This window comes from Equus quagga, chromosome 2, assembly GCF_021613505.1.
Source record: "Equus quagga isolate Etosha38 chromosome 2, UCLA_HA_Equagga_1.0, whole genome shotgun sequence".
NCBI lineage: Eukaryota > Metazoa > Chordata > Mammalia > Perissodactyla > Equidae > Equus > Equus quagga.
The window spans coordinates 39,791,747-39,811,140 of NC_060268.1; the positions used below are offsets into that span (position 1 = coordinate 39,791,747).

At 46.4% G+C, this 19,394-nt stretch overlaps 1 protein-coding gene across 5 annotated transcripts in view; it reads left to right on the forward strand.

Moving 5' to 3' along the window:
• Nucleotides 1-19,394, forward strand: part of STARD9 (StAR related lipid transfer domain containing 9) — a 126,882-nt gene that overhangs the window by 71,780 nt on the left and 35,708 nt on the right. For 4 of the 5 annotated variants that reach the window (XR_006886907.1, XM_046649636.1, XM_046649653.1 and 1 more), the window contains 13 exons: nt 336-403; nt 1,799-1,896; nt 2,307-2,516; nt 2,697-2,794; nt 3,745-3,822; nt 4,253-4,324; nt 6,940-7,119; nt 10,643-10,694; nt 11,028-11,165; nt 11,876-11,958; nt 12,095-12,198; nt 16,938-17,128; nt 17,585-18,074. Coding sequence is in view for 4 of the 5 variants with exons in the window: in XM_046649636.1 (XP_046505592.1) it covers nt 336-403; nt 1,799-1,896; nt 2,307-2,516; nt 2,697-2,794; nt 3,745-3,822; nt 4,253-4,324; nt 6,940-7,119; nt 10,643-10,694; nt 11,028-11,165; nt 11,876-11,958; nt 12,095-12,198; nt 16,938-17,128; nt 17,585-18,074 (1,862 nt within the window). In the remaining variant the exon portion in view is untranslated. The remainder of the gene's footprint in view (nt 1-335; nt 404-1,798; nt 1,897-2,306; nt 2,517-2,696; nt 2,795-3,744; nt 3,823-4,252; nt 4,325-6,939; nt 7,120-10,642; nt 10,695-11,027; nt 11,166-11,875; nt 11,959-12,094; nt 12,199-16,937; nt 17,129-17,584; nt 18,075-19,394) is intronic. The other variant, XM_046649644.1, reaches the window with a different exon arrangement.

Genomic DNA, 19,394 nt, shown 5'->3' on the forward strand with positions numbered 1-19,394 from the left:
GATGTAATGTACAGCATGGGGACTATAGTTAGTAATACTGTATAATAATACTGCTAACAGTGGATCTTAAAAATTTTCATCACAGGAAAAATTTTGTTATTATGCGTGGTGACGGATGTTAACTAGACTTATTGTGGTGGTCATTTCTCAGTATATACAAATATGAAATGTACACTTCAAACTAATATAATGTTATATGTCAATTATAGCTAAATTTAAAAAACAGATTTCTTGAGTTGGGTAAAAATCCAAAATATCACCTTAGTTAGGGTGTCTAAGGGGGGAAAAACCACCCTATTCCAAGTGGCAAGCTTTAAATGTGTTTTCTCCCTCAGGCAATCCTGGAGAACGACCTCCCCTCTGAAATTGCTAGCAAGATCAACCTTGTGGACCTAGCAGGCAGGTAATTAGAATTTCCAAGCCAAGGCACGTTACTCCCTTGACCATGATCTTGTTCTTGCCCACTTTACATGGAATAAGCTTGTTCCAACCTTTTTCACAGATCAATCATCTTGAGAAAATTACTAAAGAAACGTCTTTTGAATGCTTGGTTAAGAAATTAGAGTTTTCCGGGGGCTGAAAAGTTCTGTGTCAGGGGTTTTCAATCTTAGCTGTCCATTAAAATCACCTGGGACCTTCTAACACTCTCAGTGCTTAGGCTGCAGCTCAGATTAAATAAATCAGATTATTGCGGGCGGGCGGGGAGTGGGTGGAGTGCAGGCATCAGTAGTTTTTAGGGCTGCCCAGGTGATTCCAGTGTATAGTCAACATTGAAAACCACTGCTCTATCTAAGTGGAGGCAACTTAGCATACTCTTTTCCTTTGACTTAATATTGATTTTATGCAGCACGGTACATCACTTAAAAAAAAATTTAAAAAACATTGTGGCATTGGAGAGAAGATACTGCCTTTTAAGTATTAGAAGAAAGCACAAATTGTAGTCACTTGTACATACGAAAAGAAGAAAGTCTTGGGGATAATGTGGCCGCACAAAAAATGTAAGGTGAAATAAGGCAAATTTTCTTATTTTAAAACTGCTAAGTAATTAATATGGTATAGCATTCCCTTAAAAACTAAGTGCTGAGACCGGCCCAGTGGCACAGTGGTTAAGTTCGCACGTTCTGTTTCAGCGGCCTGGGGTTCACTGGTTCGGATCCCTGGTGCTGACCTGTGCACTGCTTGGCAAGCCATGCTGTGGTAGGCATCCCACATATAAAGTAGACGAGGATGGGCATGGATGTTAGCTCAGGGCCAGTCTTCCTCAGCACAAAAGTGGAGGATTGGTGGCAGATGTTAGCTCAGGGTTAATCTTCCTCAAAGAAAAAAAGAAAAAGGAAAATGAAGTGCTGTCTGGAAGAACCTATACTAGCCAACTGGAAATGTGAATTTTTCATATTTCTCATTGACTTCAAAAGGAATTTAAGACGGTTGACAGTTAATGACATAGATGCCATAAAGCCATTAATGGGTGAAATTAAAACAGAAAACAAAAGCGGAAATGAATATGTCCAAAGCTATGCTAATATCATTGCTGTAAATGAGCATTTACAGTTAGCTGAAAGTGCTCTGAAAGCCAAAAAAAGAATGGAAATGTAATGAATTAATTGATTTTTATTGCCTGAGAAGCAGAAAAATGCCAGTTCATTACAAGATGGTAACTCTTTTTTGTGAAGCTGAACTCTAAAAGGAATTTATTATGTGAGTCTTTACATGATGTACAACATAATGTCTTTCAACAGCATTTTAAGGATAGTGTCTTCTTGTTTGCTTTTGTTTTTGTTTTCATTGGCTGTTTTAGTGAGAGAGCGGATCCCAGTTACTGTAAGGACCGGATTACTGAAGGAGCCAACATCAACAAGTCTCTTGTGACTCTGGGAATTGTCATCTCCACCTTAGGTATTTGGTTGATAGACTGGATCATCAGAGTGGGAGGGAGACTTGGGAAAATAACTCACATATTTTAATTTTGTCAAAATGGGGTAGATATTTACAAGGTTCTTTTTGATAAAGTTACCTTCTGGTTTGGGGCATGAAAAATTGATTTTTGTCTGTGATTTTAGAACACAAAATGACCGTCATCCCAGCACTCCCATTTCAAAAAGAACGGAGACTAAAAAATTGTGTGACTTACATACTCCATGTCATGAGTCCAAAGTCTAGTTCAGGGCTTAACCTTAAAGCATCTTATCACATGCAGAAAGGGCTAGGAATTGTGATGCTTAAGTCTGTGTTCCCCAAACATTGTTTTGTTTTAATGCATTTGTTTCATAATTCCTTTTCTCTTCCACTTTCTTTTGTCTTTTAAGCCCAGAACTCTCAAGTATTCAGCAGCTGCCAGAGCCTCAGCAGCACAGCCAGTGATGGTGGTGACAGTGGGATCCCTAGCTCTCCTTCTGGGACCAGCAGTGGATGGAGACCCTCCCGGAGGCAGTCTTACATCCCATATCGGGACTCTGTGTTGACCTGGCTGCTGAAGGACAGCCTTGGAGGCAACTCCAAAACCATCATGGTTGCCAGTGAGTGGGATACAGGAGCTGGCTCTGTGTTGGAACTGGTACTCTGCCTCAGAGAAAGGGCCATGACCACCCATTTCTTCAAGGGTCTCTTATTCAGCAGGGTTGATAGCAGCAAGGCAAGTAGTTATGGTCTGGGTCGGAGGGCTTGGCATGCTCTTTAACTTTCTCCTTTTCCCTCAGCTGTGTCTCCTGCACACACTAGTTACAGTGAGACCATGAGCACGCTGAGATATGCATCCAATGCCAAAAACATCATCAACAAGCCACGGGTAAATGAGGTGAGACCTTCATCTGAAGTCCTGGTCTGATAACGTTCACTCAAAGTTCTCCTTTTTTTCTTCTCGTTGTTGTCTTTCTCTTTGGAATCACCCCAACTTGCCAGACTTGTTCTCCAGATGAGGAGGGAGTGAAATGCTTTCTCCCAGTGTCATACCCTTCTCTTATATCTCTACTGACTTTGTCAGTAAACTTTTATAAATAGTTTATTTTAGATATTTCTCTAAGGCCATTCCTCTTAAGATCCCAGGTACACCATTGCCGCTCTAAGAAGGATTATTTAAAAGTTTCTGTATTTACTACTTTTAGTTTGAGTTAATGTTGATATTTGCCTGTGTTTTATCTTTTTTCTCTGCAAATTGCAGTGACTTACCTGGTTTGGGTTCAAAGGGACATATAGGGAATTCATTAGTTTTGAAAGCTGAATAATAGAATATTCCAAAAGTTCCTTATTTACTTTGCAATTTTAGTGAAAAGTTCTAGAGCAGGGATCACAGATTGTTGGCCAGACATATATAACCCATCTGTGGACTGTTTTAAAAGGCAGTGTAATTAGGCAGGTACTATGTTTAGTCACAGTTCAGGAAGATTAGCACCTACTACCTATACATGCCTGGCATTCGTGTTACCTGCCTGACTTCCTGCTCTATGGCAGTGATTCTCAAAGTTTAGTGTATAGCAGAATCACATGGAGGGTTTGTTAAACATCAGCTGGGCCCCAGCCCTCAAGAGTTTCTGATTTAGTAAGTGTTGGGTGTGAGCAGAAATTATATTTCTAAAAAATTCTTAGGTGAAGTTGATGCTCTGGTCCTGGGACCACGCTTTGAGAAGACTGCTCCAGAAGTTACTCCAAAGGAGTAATCCACTTCTTCCAAGCTAATTGCATGTAGCATCTCATAGCCGGGTTGGGGCCTGATATCAATCAGTGGTGACCAAGTTCTCTGTGTTTCAGGATGCAAATGTAAAGCTGATCAGAGAACTCAGGGAAGAGATTGGGAGACTGAAAGCCATGCTGCTGAGCTTCGAACTGGTATGCAGGCAATCAACTTTTCTGTACTCAAGAGCCCCTTTTCTTCGGCATAGAATCTGAGCCCTGCTCATTCTGGGTCGTCAGTTAAGTGACACTTGTGGAGTGGAGGCAGGAGCGAAGACAGGACGGAGATTACTCTGATTCCCTGTGTAGTTTTGGATGGGTAGGCATCCTCTCACTATAGCATCTCTGTCTTCCAAAGGGCATTTGCCTGAATGGTCCTTCTGTGTGTGGGCAGATATGGGGAATGAGACCCTCCAGAAAAGTTTCTCTGAATTCTCCTTCTTTGTGCCAACCTGAGCCCAAATACTTAGACTTCGGATTTGTTTCTAATTTTAATAATAAAGTCTTTCCCTTATTTGCACCTTATCTTCTTTCACAAGAGTAGGAGTGAGATCCATGAAGCACATCTCTCTTTTTGTTTGTGCAGAGAAACTTCAGTTCATTGAATGAGGAAAAGGATGAAAATCTGAAGGAGCTTGTTCTCCAAAATGAGTTGAAGGTAGGTGTGTTGGATGGTCTCAGTTGTGCTGTATATAACCCTGGAGCAGGTGTGATCTCCCTCTGTTATTCCTTGGCCACTGCTGCTCCCTTGTTAGGATAGAGAGGCTCTGTCTAGTTTAGAGACAATTTTTGTCTCCATGGAGAATTTACCTGAAAGGCTGGTGACTGGCTTTCTGATTTTGCTTTGTTCTCTCCAAGTTTCATGATAACTCCTTGTGGATAGTGACAGTAGCTTAGAAAAAAAATTACTTTCCAGTCAGTAAATCAACCATCAACCAACGAACGTGTGTTGATTGAGCACCAAATAGGTGTTCAGCATGATGTTGCAAGAGATGCAAAGAAGTCCCTGCCCTCAAGTGGCTTGCAGTCTAGTAGGAAACACAATTTAGAGACTGGTTAAATGTAATAAACTCTATGAATTACATGAAAAGAGCTTAGGGAAGGAAGAAGTCATTATGGCTAGGAATGTTCAGTGCAGGCATCACAGTGCTGGAGCTGGAAGTCAGGGAAATGGAACTAGACCTTGAAGGATTGGTAGAGTTTGTTAGATAGGGAGAAAGGGGTAAGGCATTTTGGGTGAGAAAGGAGTAACATAAGCAAACCATGGAACTGAGAATGAACTGGCGTGAGAGGCCATGTGGAAGCACACAGTGTGGGGAAGACTAAGCAGGCTGGAATAGGTGCTCATGGTAGAGAGTAGTGGAGGTAAGATTAGGGCCAGGTTAGGAGGTTTGAACTTGACATAAACAGGATTAATCATAGCTTCTTGAACCAGGATGGTGACATCATAAAGGAGTATAGTGGGGAAATTAATATGACGGTTTTATGTAGGATGGATTGAAGGGAGGGAAGACTGGAAGCAGAAGGACCAACCAGGAAAGAGACTGCTGTTGTGACCCCATGAGGGCGAGGATGAGACATTCTGGGAGATTAAATTAAATGGTGATTCCCAGAGGCATTTAAAAGGAAGAAATGGGGCCAGCCTGGTGGCACAGTGATTTAAGTTCGCACATTCCGCTCCAGCAGCCCAGGGTTTGCCAGTTCGGCTCCCAGGTGCAGACATGGCACCGCTTGGCAAGCCATGCTGTGGCAGGCATCCACATATAAAGTGGAGGAAGATGGGCACAGATATTAGCTCAGGGCCAGTCTTCCTCAGCAAAAAGAGGAAGATTGGTGGCAGATGTTAGCTCAGGGCTAATCTTCCTCAAAAAAAAAAAAAAGGAAGAAATGGGAGGCGTTATTTGGTGACAGGTAGATTTAGTTACCACAACCAATTGTCCCAATTTCCTGCACTCTGTTGCATCATACTTATACGTTATTAAAGTATCTGGCCATGTCAACATTTTGTTACCCAAACTAAACTTTAGGACTACATCACGCATCCAGAAGTTTCTCAAAAATTCTTCATTTGACCATATGTTCTGATTTTTGGTTTAGACAATTTCATCCCTCTGTACATAAGAGATGAAGTGGAAGAGTCAAATTCTTTCCAGGCTCATTAACATTTTTGCATTATATAGGCCAGCAGACCTGGATTTGAACCTACCACTTGCTGGCTTTATGACCTGAGGCAGTGTGGAGATGGTGATGAAAGCCGGGCAGAGGCGAAGTGTGTTTGGCAGTGCCTCCAGGGAGCTCTGCCAGGTTGGCCGAACTGTAAGCCAGAGTGCCCTACCGCTTGCCTCGGCCAGGTCCCAATGCCATTGTCCTGTAGTTTCACTGTTTTCAAACTTTAACTCAATGATTATAACATTAAACATAATGTTTCTAGGGTACATAAAATACTTGGACCTAAACTTGGCATAATTTCTTTTTTCTTAAATATTCCCTTTATGAGCAAAGTACTAAGCAGAATCCAGTTCTTTTTCCTGGGCTTCCTCAGATCTTCCATTCCCAGGATAAACTTCCTGCCTAGACATCAGTATCCAACACAAGAAGAAAAAAGGACCCTGCATTCAACATTGTTTGTTCACATTCCCCAGGTGGTCTTAGCTTAAGGCCTCAGGCCTTGGTATATTTATTTTTAAAACTCTGTTCCTGATACACAGTAAGCCCTCAGTATTTTATTGTTAGTATTTTGCTGTTACATGGTCTTTCAGACCAGTTTCATATCGTCTTCATTCTCCCTGGGGAGATTCTTCTTGGTGCCCTGTGGGTCTTTGAGCCACGTACAAGCTTATATTAGATCTCAAGCTGCTGCGCCTTGGGAAAGAAATGTTAGGTCACAAAAGGATTCCCGATATGGATGACATCGAAGGGGCATAGGGAAGGGGAATTATAAACATAGATGTCTGACTAGCACCTCAATCAATTTTTTGAAATAACATTTATGATATTTCTTCCTAATTATAAAGACAATATATGCTAATTGCAGAAAACTTTAAAAATAACATTTATTGAGGGAGTTTTTATTTATGAAAGTAACACTTGCTTATTGAAGAAAACTTAGAAAACACAGGGAGCTAACAGAGGAGGTGCAGGGCCTGTGTGGGGCTTTGAATAGAAACTGGAAAGTGAGGAAGTAATACCGCGAGGAATCAGGCCAGGATGACACCTGACCTTCAGTCTGCTCCCCGTGTGCAGTGTCTAGCATCACCTCCTCTGTCTCTGCAGATAGACCAGCTGACCAAAGACTGGACCCGGAAGTGGAACGAGTGGAAGGCCCTCATGGAGCTTTACAGAGTGGACATCAACAGGAGGAGGGCTGGGGTGGTCATCGACTCCAGCCTGCCACACCTAATGGCCTTGGAGGACGATGTGCTCAGCACAGGTGTTGTGCTCTATCACCTCAAGGTGAGCAGGCGGGTGCGTTCAGTCTCTTCCTGAGCCACTGGTCCCAGAGGTCAAGGAAGGAAAAGCCAGGAGCAGCAGCCACGCATCTGTGAATTGAGACAGATGCCACAGAGCTGCCTTCAGGTTTGCCCTGGGGAAACTGGGCTAGCCGAGCAATTGTGATCTTTTTTGCTTTTATGTGAATAGAGCAAAAGACTGGAAATCAGAACAATCATTTGTTTTTCAGCGACTGCTCTTGTTGCTCTTATATAACGTACTTTAGTTCTCTGTGCCTTAATTTCCTCATTTTAAAGTCAGAATGATGCTGCTTGTATTCCTTTTCTGGCTTCCTGAAGCACAGGAGTGCAGTCGTGGAGGTGAAATCCTAACCTTGAAATGCATCGGCACCCCTGAGCTCTGCACATAGAAGCTGCTCACGGATGGCCTTCACAGGCTAAAGGGGGAATCAGAAGATCTGGAACAGTTTCCTTTGATACTTCCCCACTTCATTCAACCCCCAAATCCACAAAAAATACACTTCCCAATTCTCTATTACTAGGTTTACCTGGGAAAGAAGAGAGGAGAGAGACAGCGGACATAGGAAGCTTAGAAAGCATGAGGGAGAGCCCAAAGAGCTGGTGGGCAGAGGGGGGATAGGGCAACATGCTACGTACGACCTAGAAAAAACAGAATGAAGTTAAGGCCTTTCACAAAGGGCCTAGCTCACCTGGGTCTTTGTCATCTGGAGGCCAGGTCCTCATTTCTAAATGAAGCCATTTGAGAGTTAGTGACCCGTGGTAGATGGTCTTATATCCTGTCCTCATCAAAAATGTTTGTCTTACTGTAGAAGGACAGCCCCTATGGATGGCAGAACGTACTTTACGTGGCCAAAATCCCTATGCTCACTGAAAATGCAATCATTGTCATAATTCTCCCCAGGTGACATTCAAAAGGAACAGAGTTTATGGGGGATATGTAATGCTGCTGTTATCCCTGGAGAAATTAGGCACCTGATGCTGCAGTGGATATGGTAGTGAGATATTAGCAAAGCTTATCCTGTTTAGAAAGTCTGTGTTCTTAGGATAAGCCCTTGGGGATGTTGTCAGAGACTGAGCGTCTCAGATGGAAAGTTAAAGTAGCTTATTTTCAGACACAGTATAAATTATCTCAGTGAAAATGCCTCAGGCAGAAGTTGCTGTTAGCTTAATAACAGTTCTAAATACCAAAGGCTATTGATCCTTCCATTAGTCAGAGCCACAGGGAGAGGTTGGAGGTCAGGAAGAGACTGGATAGATTAAAATAGTCAATACTTGAGTAGAACTGATCTGATGTATTGATTGGATGAGGAGTGACAGATGAAGCTAGAAGTCAAGTGGTAGAACTTAGGTTGGCAGCCGACGGGTAAAGGATGGGACTGTTAGACTGAATCGTAGACAGGAGCTGGTGATGGCCTCCAAATGTTAGAGTGCTGGTTTTCATTACTGAGTCAGTGCACACTCCCTCCTTGGTACATTTCCAGTGAACCTGGGGATGCGGCTTCAGTCTAGTTCTAACCCTGGGATTTCTGCATTTTACCTACCCGTTTTTTCCCTTTTTGTTTGTTTAGATCCTGGTTTGGGTAATAGTGTAATAGTGATCACTCAAGATTCTCTGTATTTTTATTTGCTTGGCTGACTTGTTGCAGACCCAGCACTAGTCCCTAGCAATACCCTGGAAGCTGTTTTCCCTTGGGTCACCTCGGGGAAACCTTGGGTGGGAAGTCGGCAGAGGGAAGGGTGGGTGGAGCACAGGTTACTCATTTCCTGGACTTCATCCTTGTAATTGCTTTTGTGCCACTGACCCTCCTGGCATAAAGAGGCAGAAGGGGCAGCAAGCACAGGTGCCAGCTCAGTCCTTGTTAAATGAGCTGCCAACTCATTTTTTGGTAGTTTCTGCCCTGTAGATCTAGAAGTTGTGATGTGCTGTGGCCTTACCCTTTTGGGAGGAACGTGCCTCATCACCAGGGCTGACCCTGAACCCACGTGAGGGGTCTTGACCCCTTTCCCTTGGTTCTGCTGGCGGCATTTGGAGGCTAGCATCCATTGGCTTGTGTGACCCTCAGTGGCTGAGCAGGAAAGGCTGGGCCCTGACTGTTTGTGGGTGTGCAGTGGCAGGGGCACACACTGAGGCCAGAGCCTCATTCATTACTTCCAGAATGCTTCCTTCTCACAAGCTATTTTGGTGGACCTGCAGGGACCTCCCCCTTCTGGCTGCTGACTTAGCCTGGAACTCTCTGGTCACTTTGAAAACATCAGTTACGGGGGAGGTGGTATGGCAAGGTTGGAAAAGCATGAGCTCAGGACCCAGAGGGACCTGAATTCTAGCCACAGCTCTCCGGTTTAGTGTGTGGGTTCCCTGGACAACTTATCCCCTATCAGCTTGAGATTCCTCATCTATAAAAGGGGGATAATAATCCCTACATTTTGGTTTGTTAAAGGATAAATAAAAGGTGTCTATAAAGCACTCAGCACAATGCACGGGACGTAGTGAATGGTTTTTGGATAAATGGTAACTGTGAAAATCTTAAAAAAAAAAAAAAAAGGCGGGGGCTGGCCCCGTGGCCGAGTGGTTAAGTTTGCGCGCTCCGCTGCAGGCGGCCCAGTGTTTCATTGGTTCAAATCCTGGGTGCGGACATGGCACTGCTCATCAGACCACGCTGAGGCAGCATCCCACATGCCACAACTAGAAGGACCCACAATGAAGAATATACAACTATGTACTGGGGGGTTTTGGGGAGAAAAAGGAAAAAAAATAAAATCTTAATAAATAAATAAATAAATGGTAACTGTGTATCTAAACTCAGCATCTCTGTTGTGGTGTGGCTTCCTTCTTCAAACAGAGCTGTGAGGTCTTAAATAGAATTGCCATAATCCTAGGGCCAAAAGGCCTTGTCTTCTGCTAACCCAGTGATTCATTTATACTAACTCCAGTTTCCCCTCCTCTCTTACACTCTCTTCCAGTCCTTTTTGATTCTAGATGTGCTTTTCTCCTATTTGTGCTTTGCTCTTCTTAGACTCTCGTGTCTGTTAAACTTCATCTGCGGATCGAGAAGGTAAAAATCCTGTGCTTCCATGTATCTTCATAGAATGCAGTTCTCCTTCAGACTGTCTGGCCAACCTTGAACCACACTAACCTTAGCCCCTGGGAGAGATCTATACCTGTGTGTCCCCTTCCTCAGACTAGAGAATCTCTGATCAAGGCCGTGGCTGCTCCCTAACTTCAGGCTACAGGACAGAAAGGAGTTTGCCAACACTTGTTGGACTTTGCAAAGAGCTGGTGCTGCTTTGTCATATAGTTTTTGCCCTCACTTTCTCAGGGGATCCTGGGCTGCAGAGTGAGTAGGCAGAGCAGTTGGGACAGCCTGGACCAAAGTTGAGAAGTTGTGTGGAACAGGCTGGGATGGGTATGGGAAGACAGTGATGACACTAAAACAGGTGGACTGTCCTTTGGGGGCAGCACTGTGTCCTTTTTATTCTCATTTAAATGGCTTTGCTTTTCCCTTTAGGAGGGGACAACAAAAATAGGAAGGATTGACTCAGACCAGGAACAGGACATTGGTAAGTGACAGAGCATGTGGGTCTGACACTTTATGGCAGGTACTCATGCCTGACAGGTTTCTTCAGAGGAACTTGATGGTGCTCTGAGAGGAAGGAATCTTTGAAGACTCGAGGTGCTGCCCCTGTTTTGCTGCCACATTATGCATCCGGGGCATGATAGAAGGAGACCCACACTGTGGGAGGATCCAGGTCTGGGTGGTTTCAGGTCGTGGATCTTCCTTTCTTGTCATGATGTGAGATCTTCCACATGTGGATTCTGATTGCATAGAAAGAATTGAGGGGGGGGTGTTTCCCTGGGCTGTGCCTCCACCCAGGTAACCACCTTTTCTCTAGTCCTACAGGGTCAGTGGATTGAGAGAGACCACTGCACTATCACCAGTGCCTGTGGGGTAGTCGTTCTGCGGCCTGCCCGGGGGGCCCGCTGCACGGTCAATGGCCGGGAGGTCACTGCCTCCTGCCGTCTGACTCAAGGTAGGACCATATCTGCAGCCCTGTTTATGTCATGATGAGTGATGGACCAGCTCCGTTCTCATGGGCCAGACCCAGAGAGCTCAGTGTAGCAGGCTTTAGAGATGGAACACCCAGCCTCTGCGCCCAGAGATCTGAAGATTTCCTAGTATGATCTTCTTTCTGTAAACAAAGAAGCCCCAATTCCAGGGCTGCAGAGTGGAGAATGACTCTGAAATTTTTTCCTGTGTTTGTTAGCTCTGTGTCCTTGGAAGTTCTCTGAGCCTCGATTTCCTCATCTGTAAAGTGGGGATAATAATAGGATTGTTGTGAGGATTGAATGAGCTAACCCTTGTAATGTTCCTAACAGTGTTCTTGGCACTTAGTAAATACTCATTATCGTTATTACTATCACTATTACTGTTGCTATTAAGCTGTTCAAATTTTGTCTGTCCTTTGAGGCTGAGCTTAGATTCGCCGTCTTCCATGAACTGCTCCCTGACTGCTCCACCTGGAACTCATCTTGCTTTCCCTGGGAGTACCAGAGTTTCTCCTGTTCATTTCATTATTTCAGTGCATATGCTGTGTGATAGCCAATGAATACATATTTTGTTGACTCAGCTAAATTATCAACTAGTTGAGGGCAGGACTTTGTCTCGCAGAACAGTGCCCTGCACATAGTGTGTACTCAGAACATGAGCAGTTGATTGGGTTCTCCTCTCTCCTGGCCACAGGAGCAGTCATAACCCTGGGGAAAGCACAGAAGTTCCGATTCAACCACCCAGCAGAGGCTGCTGTCCTTCGGCAGAGAAGGCAGGTTAGCGCGCTGTGTTTTCTCTGTGGCTGCTGCCCTCCCTACTTCTCCTTTCTAGGGGAGGAGTTTGAGCTTTGTCTGGCCTGTTGGGGTTGGGGTGATGGTGGCAACCTCACTGTGCTCTCTTCCTTGTTCCCAGGTCGGAGAGGCTGTTGTTGGCAGTGGCTCTTTGGAATGGCTGGACTTGGATGGAGATGTCACCGCCTCCCGGTTGGGTCTCTGCTCTTTGCTTTGGAAGGAAAGGTGAGAAACAGCTGCGGAACCTACTGATTTTACTTTAGTCCATTACGAGATGCAGTGGGAGGACATGAGTGTGGCAGCCAAGGTCTGAATAAGGCCTGGTCTGAACCAACTTGGGCAAGGGATTTGAAGATGCTTGGTTAGCTGCTCACCTGATAGTTGGCAGAGAAGTGGTCTTGGCCTTTGTTCACTTCCTCTTCAGTACTGCAGCTTTCTTCATCAATGGACAAAGTGTATCATCTGAAGTTTTCCATGGTGCCACTTTCCTCTCTCAACAAGATTTAAACATGATGTATTTGTAGATATCTTTGATACTGCTTCTGAACTTACCTCCCCATGTACCCCTTTAAATTCTGGCTGCCTGTGTGAGCTCCTGGTGTGTGTCAGTTAGCTTCTAGGAGTATGACTTCCTTTGAGTTTTTGAAGATACTATGGGACTGACAATCCTTTTTGCCTCATAACGTACCCACTTTACCTGCATTGTGACTGTGAAGCATGGAGTCAAAGTTTTGTATGTGATTGGTAACAACTAGTTTTCTTCTTTGTAGTCATTCTTCATCCATTTCTATGTAGAAGTCCCTTCCCAGATGTAGACGCCTAGTGGGTTTGATACTGGGAACAGTGGTGTCTTTCTGTTCCCATAAGCCAAAGTGGCCTCTGCCTTGGGGACTTCCTATAGAAAATGTCAGAGGGTGCCTGTGAGACCGCTGGTGTCGGGGCTGTCCAGCACCATGAGCACAGGGCTCCTGGGAGGGTTATGATGGCCCTTGGTCCCTTCAGAGGGATCTACCTGCTCTTACTTCAGGCCAGGAGCATTTGATGGCAGCTGAAGATAGTCTTGGGTCTGCCCTGCGTAGTGAGGGATGTTGGATGCAAGAACAAAAGTACTCTGATGCAGGCAGCATGAACAGCAGGCAAGTCCTCACAGGAGGGCTAAGGGCCAAAGGACCATGCACTAGAGTCCAAGGGAGGACGACCCTAGTGTCAAGTGACTGAGGGCTCTGTGGGGTGACGGATGAGGTAGGAGAGGTGACACAGGGTGGAACGTTTCAAGGCCAAGGTGGACTCAGGACTGAGGCTGGGACTCCAGAGTGGCCCTCCCTTTTTGTAGTGAAGTCATGAAAGGAGGCTTTGTCTTAGGGAAGATTTCTATTGGGAAGACGTGCCGAAGATCTGTTTTTTCTCAGAATTCAGAGGTTTATAGAGAGTGGCTCGGCAACTTGAAGAACCATGCACGTTGAAGAGATATGTTGGAGTTGGATAAAGCTACTTCACCTCCTGGCTCTAAGACAGAAAAGCTGTGTGACCCTAGGCAAGTTACTGAGTCTCTGAGCCTATTTACTCACCTCTAAGTAAGGATACTACCATCTCTCTCCCAGGGATCCTTGTGATACAGGTTGAAAGAACAAGGACATGTGAGTGCTTCCCAGCACCTGACGTCCCACAGCCCCACTGCTGGGAGGCTCTTGTGGGGAGCTCCCCCAAGAGGAGGAAAGGCAGGAACGCAGCCTCCCTTTCACTTTCCTGTCCTCTCATCTTGCCCCAGCTGTCTCACCTACCCCAGAGAACTCTGGTCCTCTGACTTTTTACAGCCTTCTCTGGCTCTCCAGCCACAGGGGCACTGATGGGACCTTTCAGTAATACCAAGAATGCCCCCTTTCATTCAGAGGGGACGGAGAGGGGTTGGAGAATGGAGGCCTCTCCCACTCGCTGCCTCCACTCTTCAGCACCAGCTCTAGAAGCCTGTGGGTTGGGCTGATCCTGCCCAGCTGCCGTAGCCAGCGTCTGTGTGCCAGCCCCTGGTGGAAGTGGGGTGGTGTGGGGCTCAAGCCTGTGATTGGGCAGAGAGACCAGGGAGAGAACCCGTGAGAGTGGAGAAAATTGCACATTGTCAGCTGGGCTCCAGTCTGGGTTTGTGGCTGTCTCTCCGCGAGAGTCTCTCATCTGCTCTTGGGCGGGGTCAGCTCCACAGCCTCCCCTTGCCCTAGGCTTTCTTTCCCTCCTCTTTCTCTGGGAGGAGCACTCATGGGGAGCCTGCAAAGCCCAAGGTGACTCCATAGCCAGAGAAATTGGCCAGCCTGCCTCCTTTTCTCCATGCAGCAGGGATCTCGGAGCAGAGAGGAATTTGTCCTTGAAAACTGTTTATGCCCATGTTCTTGGCACTTTCCCATCTGGAATTTTGGGGGCTTAACCTTAAGTGCCTAGCGCCCAGGAGACAGTGTCGCTGCTGTCACGGCCCCTGCTGCCTTAGTGAGTAGACGCTGCTGCATTCTGCTGCAGAAGCTGTCAGACCCCGAGGCAGCCAGGAGGGCACGATGGAATCGTGGCAAGCAGGGGATGAGGCAGCAGCTGGGGGATGCTGGAGCCGCCCAAGATGAAGGGCAGTCATCTGAGAGAGACAGAGGTGCCTTGCTGGCAGGTAACTGAAGACTTGCCCTTGTAATCTACCCAGACATGTAGCATAAGGTTGGTGTTTTCATTTTTACCTGCTTTCTGGGAACTTGGCTCATGTACTTATCAGAGGAGCCTTTTTCAGTCTGCTGGCGTGTGGCATTTCAGGTGAATATGCTGCGTCTGTCGCAGTCCTCCCAGATTGCTTCTCCTTGCAGGTCTCCTTGCTGCGGTGGACAGTCAGCAGAGGCGGACTGGCTAGCTGCCACTTTCCTAGGGGAAGGGAGGGAGCTTTTTTCTAGGGAGAAGCAAAGTGGGTTGGGAGACAGAGAAGGAAGCAGAATACTCCCAGGGGATTCAGAATAAAGATCCCCTCCCTGCCCCTTGCATCTGATGGTCTGAATCATAGCTGAATTTGTCTAAGACCCTCTGATGGGCTCGTGTTTGTAATTCAGCCGTGTCTGTGGTCAGACAAAATTTGGAACAGTAACTCAGGCATGCTACTTCTAAATGTATGTATAAAATGTTGCCCATTAACTGCTTTTTCTCTTTGTGTGGTGTTAACTGGTTTTGTATTCCAGTTGCTGTCCCTAGCCTTTTGCTTCACATGTGACAAAGGGTGCTTTTCCTCTTTTCTGCACATCCCACTGTATGTATTTGGTCTCTTGCCCACAGCAGTCAGCACTAGTCTCCCCTAGAGCACACTCACTCAAGTGTCCAGGCCTGTCCTAGTCCTTGGACCCATTGCTGACTGAGTCACCTCACAGCCTCCTTTCCAGAGAAGAGACTGCGGTTGTGTCAACTCCTACGCATGGACCCCTCATCCGTGTATTCACTCTCCCACCCATCTGTCCTTCACTATTTCTTCTAAGACAGAGGCAGCAGACTTTCTGTAAAGGGCCAGATAGTTTTTCACGCTTTCTGGGCCGTATGGTCTCTGCCGCAGCTACTCAACTTTGCCAGTGTGGCACAGAAGCAGCCTGGACAACATGTGAACAAATGAGTGTGGCTGTGTTCCAATAACGCTTTATTCACAAAAACAGGCAGTGGACCAAATTTGGCCCACAGGCTGTAGTTTGTGGACCTCTGCTTTGATCCCCTCTGTGATTCCCATCTGCTCCACGAAGTGGTCAATCTCCTAAGCAGAGTGAACCCCTTAGAGCACATTGCTCACCCTGTCTGGGATCTGGTTCTTGTATCAAGTCCTTGTGGGAGCCTCTCCAAGCCTGAGAGTCGTGGCATCCTGGGACTAGCATGAGGGCTGAAGGCAGGCTAAGCGAGGCCAGATTTGAGCTTTTTTGTTAGCCTCTGGCAGACCTTAACCCTTTGCAGCCTCTCCCCATCGCACCGCCACCCCTGAGCACCCATGCATTTGGCACCTGTAGAAACCTGAATTACAGGGATGGAGAGACCCTGGGAAAGAGCATGTGGGTTCCTAGAATAGAAGGCCATGTATGACCCAGGGCAAAGTTAGCAGGCAGGTGGAAGCTGTCAGTCTTCAGAGGAAGGCTCTGACTCATCCATGGTCACACTGGAACCTGGTGGCAGAGTAAGGCATGACTGCAATCTAGAATTCTCTTTAAACTTTGTATTATGGAAAACTTCAAATACACCACACACGAAGAACTCATGGCTAATCTTGTTTCATTTATATCCCCACTCACTTTCCCTCACCCGTCCCCACTGGATCCAAACAAATCCCAGACAGTTTCACTGGGAGACACTTCAGCATGCATCTCTGAAAGGTATGGGAGAGTCTGAACTCTTGAACCCTATTCTAGGGTTCATTCACGAAGATCCCTCAAGTGGAGCCCAGCTCTCCTCTGGGTTTCCTGCCACACACTCAGATGTGGTGTGTGGATCAGTTCTCTCCTCTGGACTGGCTGCCTCCTCCTACCAGCTCACAGCGGGAATGGAGGTGCAGCTGGAACCTCTGAACAGTAGGAGAGTTTCCATTCCCACAGTGTGTCTGGAGCTGCTGCTCTATTCTATTTCCAGCAGATACCTTGTTGTTCTTTTTTAAAGGACGAAGCTTCTTGATTTAGCTGAAATGTTTTGTTTTTAAAAAACAGCTGCTTTACTTTCCTGGATGTTTTCCAGAATCAAAATGAATTTGTGTTTCTGCTAAACCCACAATCTAAGAATCTGCTAGTCAAAGGATGTTCTCCCCTCCTGCACTATGACATCATGAGCTACCTGTGACACCGTGCCTGTTTGTCCCAAGTTGCCAGAAGTTCAAAGCCCTCTCTGCCCTGTCGAGTGTGGGGCTCTCTCAGGGGCTTAGACAGCCGCTGGTTTGTACGGAGCTGGGTGTGCATTTCCCCTGGGTAATCCTGGCCCCTCTGTGACAGGAGAGTGCTGGGAGAGCTGAGTGACGATGACCACCAGCCGCTGAGGGCTGGAGAGACGCCCCACAGGGCCCAGATTCAGCAGCAGCAGTGCCACGTGGGGGATCTGAGGCAGCGAGTCCCGGCAGGACACATTAGAGCCAAACAGGAACTGGAAATCGACCAGGCGCACGTCAGCTGGCAGATTAAAGACAGTAGGTGCCTGCCGCTCAGTGTCTCCTTCACCTTCTCATCTCTTCATTTCATGTTTCCCCAGCCTTCTGTGTTCTCTCGTTTGTTTTCTTTGTGAGATGATGGAATCTTTGGTATTAGGTGTTCTCTCCTCTTTAGAGGCCAGACGCTCTTACAAGGGGCTAGCAACGAGAATAAGGAAGCTGCCTTCCTTACTGCCCCTCAGAGGGATGGACCTCCTGCTCACTCCTTCTCACCTGCACATTTGTGCACGCTTTGCTGCCTGCCCTAGCACGCGCCCACTGCTGTGCTGAGGCCTGGGGGCGTCGTTCCCTTGCCCTGTGGTGAGGGGCCCAGTAGCCCTCATCCTGCCGCATCGCCCTGGCCTGCTCTTTCACTCTGTACAGGTCCACCTGTGGCCAGAAGTGTCTGAGTCCAGGCAGCCACGGGCAGGGAGGGAGGTGCTGACTTTCTCTCAGGGTGTTTTTGGTTCTCAGACCAGCAGTGGCTGCTCAGAGAAGAGACTTGGCTGGCCAGGTTGCAACAGCAGCAACAGCAAGACCGTGTAGCAGAGAAAGAACTTGAGGCCTCTGTGCCAACTTATGCCTGGCTTCAGACAGATTCTGAGACTCAACCATCCCAACTGGTCCGAAGCCAGAAGAGGGTGGAACGACGGCAGCTCCTGCGGAGACGCGCTCTTCGGGCAGCAGAGCGGAACATCCAGCGAAGAAAGGTCTCGTTCCAGCTAGAGAGAATCATCAAGAAGCAGAGGCAACTGGAGGCCCAGAAGAGACTAGAGCAGCTCAAGGCATTGTGCTGGCTCCAGAATGACCGCCCCAAGAAGCTCCCTTACCATGTCCCCAGTACCCCTGCCGTAGTCCCAGGGCCTCAACGTAGAAGCCAATCAACAAGTTGCAGTTCTTTGAGCCTCCGAAGGCTCTGCAGCCGGTACTTGCCCCAGCTACGCAGGTACAGCCAGTGGTTGTCACCTGGAAACATTGGCTAAGGTTTACAGCCTTGTTGCCCAGGCCATGTTCTTTACTACCCAGCGCCTTGGTTTCCTCAACCTGTGAAATGGAGAGATGTGTTTGCTCTTCTCTTCCTCATCACTTTTTCCCTCTTCTGACTACTCTTCTTTCTCTAAGCTGATATCTTCTGAGACTCAGGCTTTTCCCTTCTCCCACTCTAAGTGCCACCTCTTGCTTCTTTGGTGATATCTTCTGAGTGAGACTCTCGGCCTCATTTTTCACTGCTCTTTAGATCTTGACTACGCACATACATCTGTGTAAGTTCTGCCACCATCTACATCTCATCTTGCCTCAAACCAGGCTCCTTTCACACATGCTTCCGTCATGTCCCTTCCCACCTGACCTGCCACCTCAGGTGAGCTTCCTGACCTCACCTCCCAACTGGTGAGCGAGTGGAACACCATCTTTCCGACTCCTGGGTTCAGTTTGGGATTTCCCTCATTTCTTTTCTCCTTCGCTCCTTTGCATTCAGTCAAAGTGAAGATATGTTACCTCCCAAACTGCTTGGAGCAGGGGACCGCATCTGCCTCTTTCTGTCATCCAGGCCTAGCCCGGGGGCCTTGCCCGTAGTGGGTGCACAGTTCATGTCTGTTGCTGTTATGATTGCTCACCTCTCTGGTCTCCAGAGTACTAGGTAGCCTTTTTTTTTTTTTTAACTTTTTATTTTGAAAAATTTTCAAACATACACAGAGTTGAGAGACTAGTATGCCTATCACCCACATACAGCAGTGATTGAGATTTACTACACTTGCTGTATCTCCCCTCCTTCCTTTTTCTGATGAAATATTTTAAAGTAACTCCCAGACATTATGTCGTTTCCATCCTGCCGAGCATACATTTGTAGAAAATAAGGACTTTTCTTATAACCACATTGTCATTATCACATCTAACAAAATTAAAATTAATTATTTGATATAATCTAAAACGTAGGCCATATTCAAACTTCTCTAATTGCCTCAAAAATATCTATTTACAGTTGCTTGTCCAAATTAAAATCCAAATAGGATTTACACACTGCATGTGGTGGTTAGGTCTTTTAGGTTTCTTTTAATCATTTTTTGTTTTATTTCTTCGTATCATTTATTTGAAGAAAGTGAGTCAGTTCTGTAGAATGTGCCACTTTATAGATTTGTCTGTTTGATTCCTTGAGTGTCATTTAAATTGTTCCTCTATTCCTTGAGTTGCCTATTAACTGGAAGTTTTCCCTAAAGTCATGATTAGATTCAGATTCAGTTCAACCTTTTCATAAGGTAAAGAAATT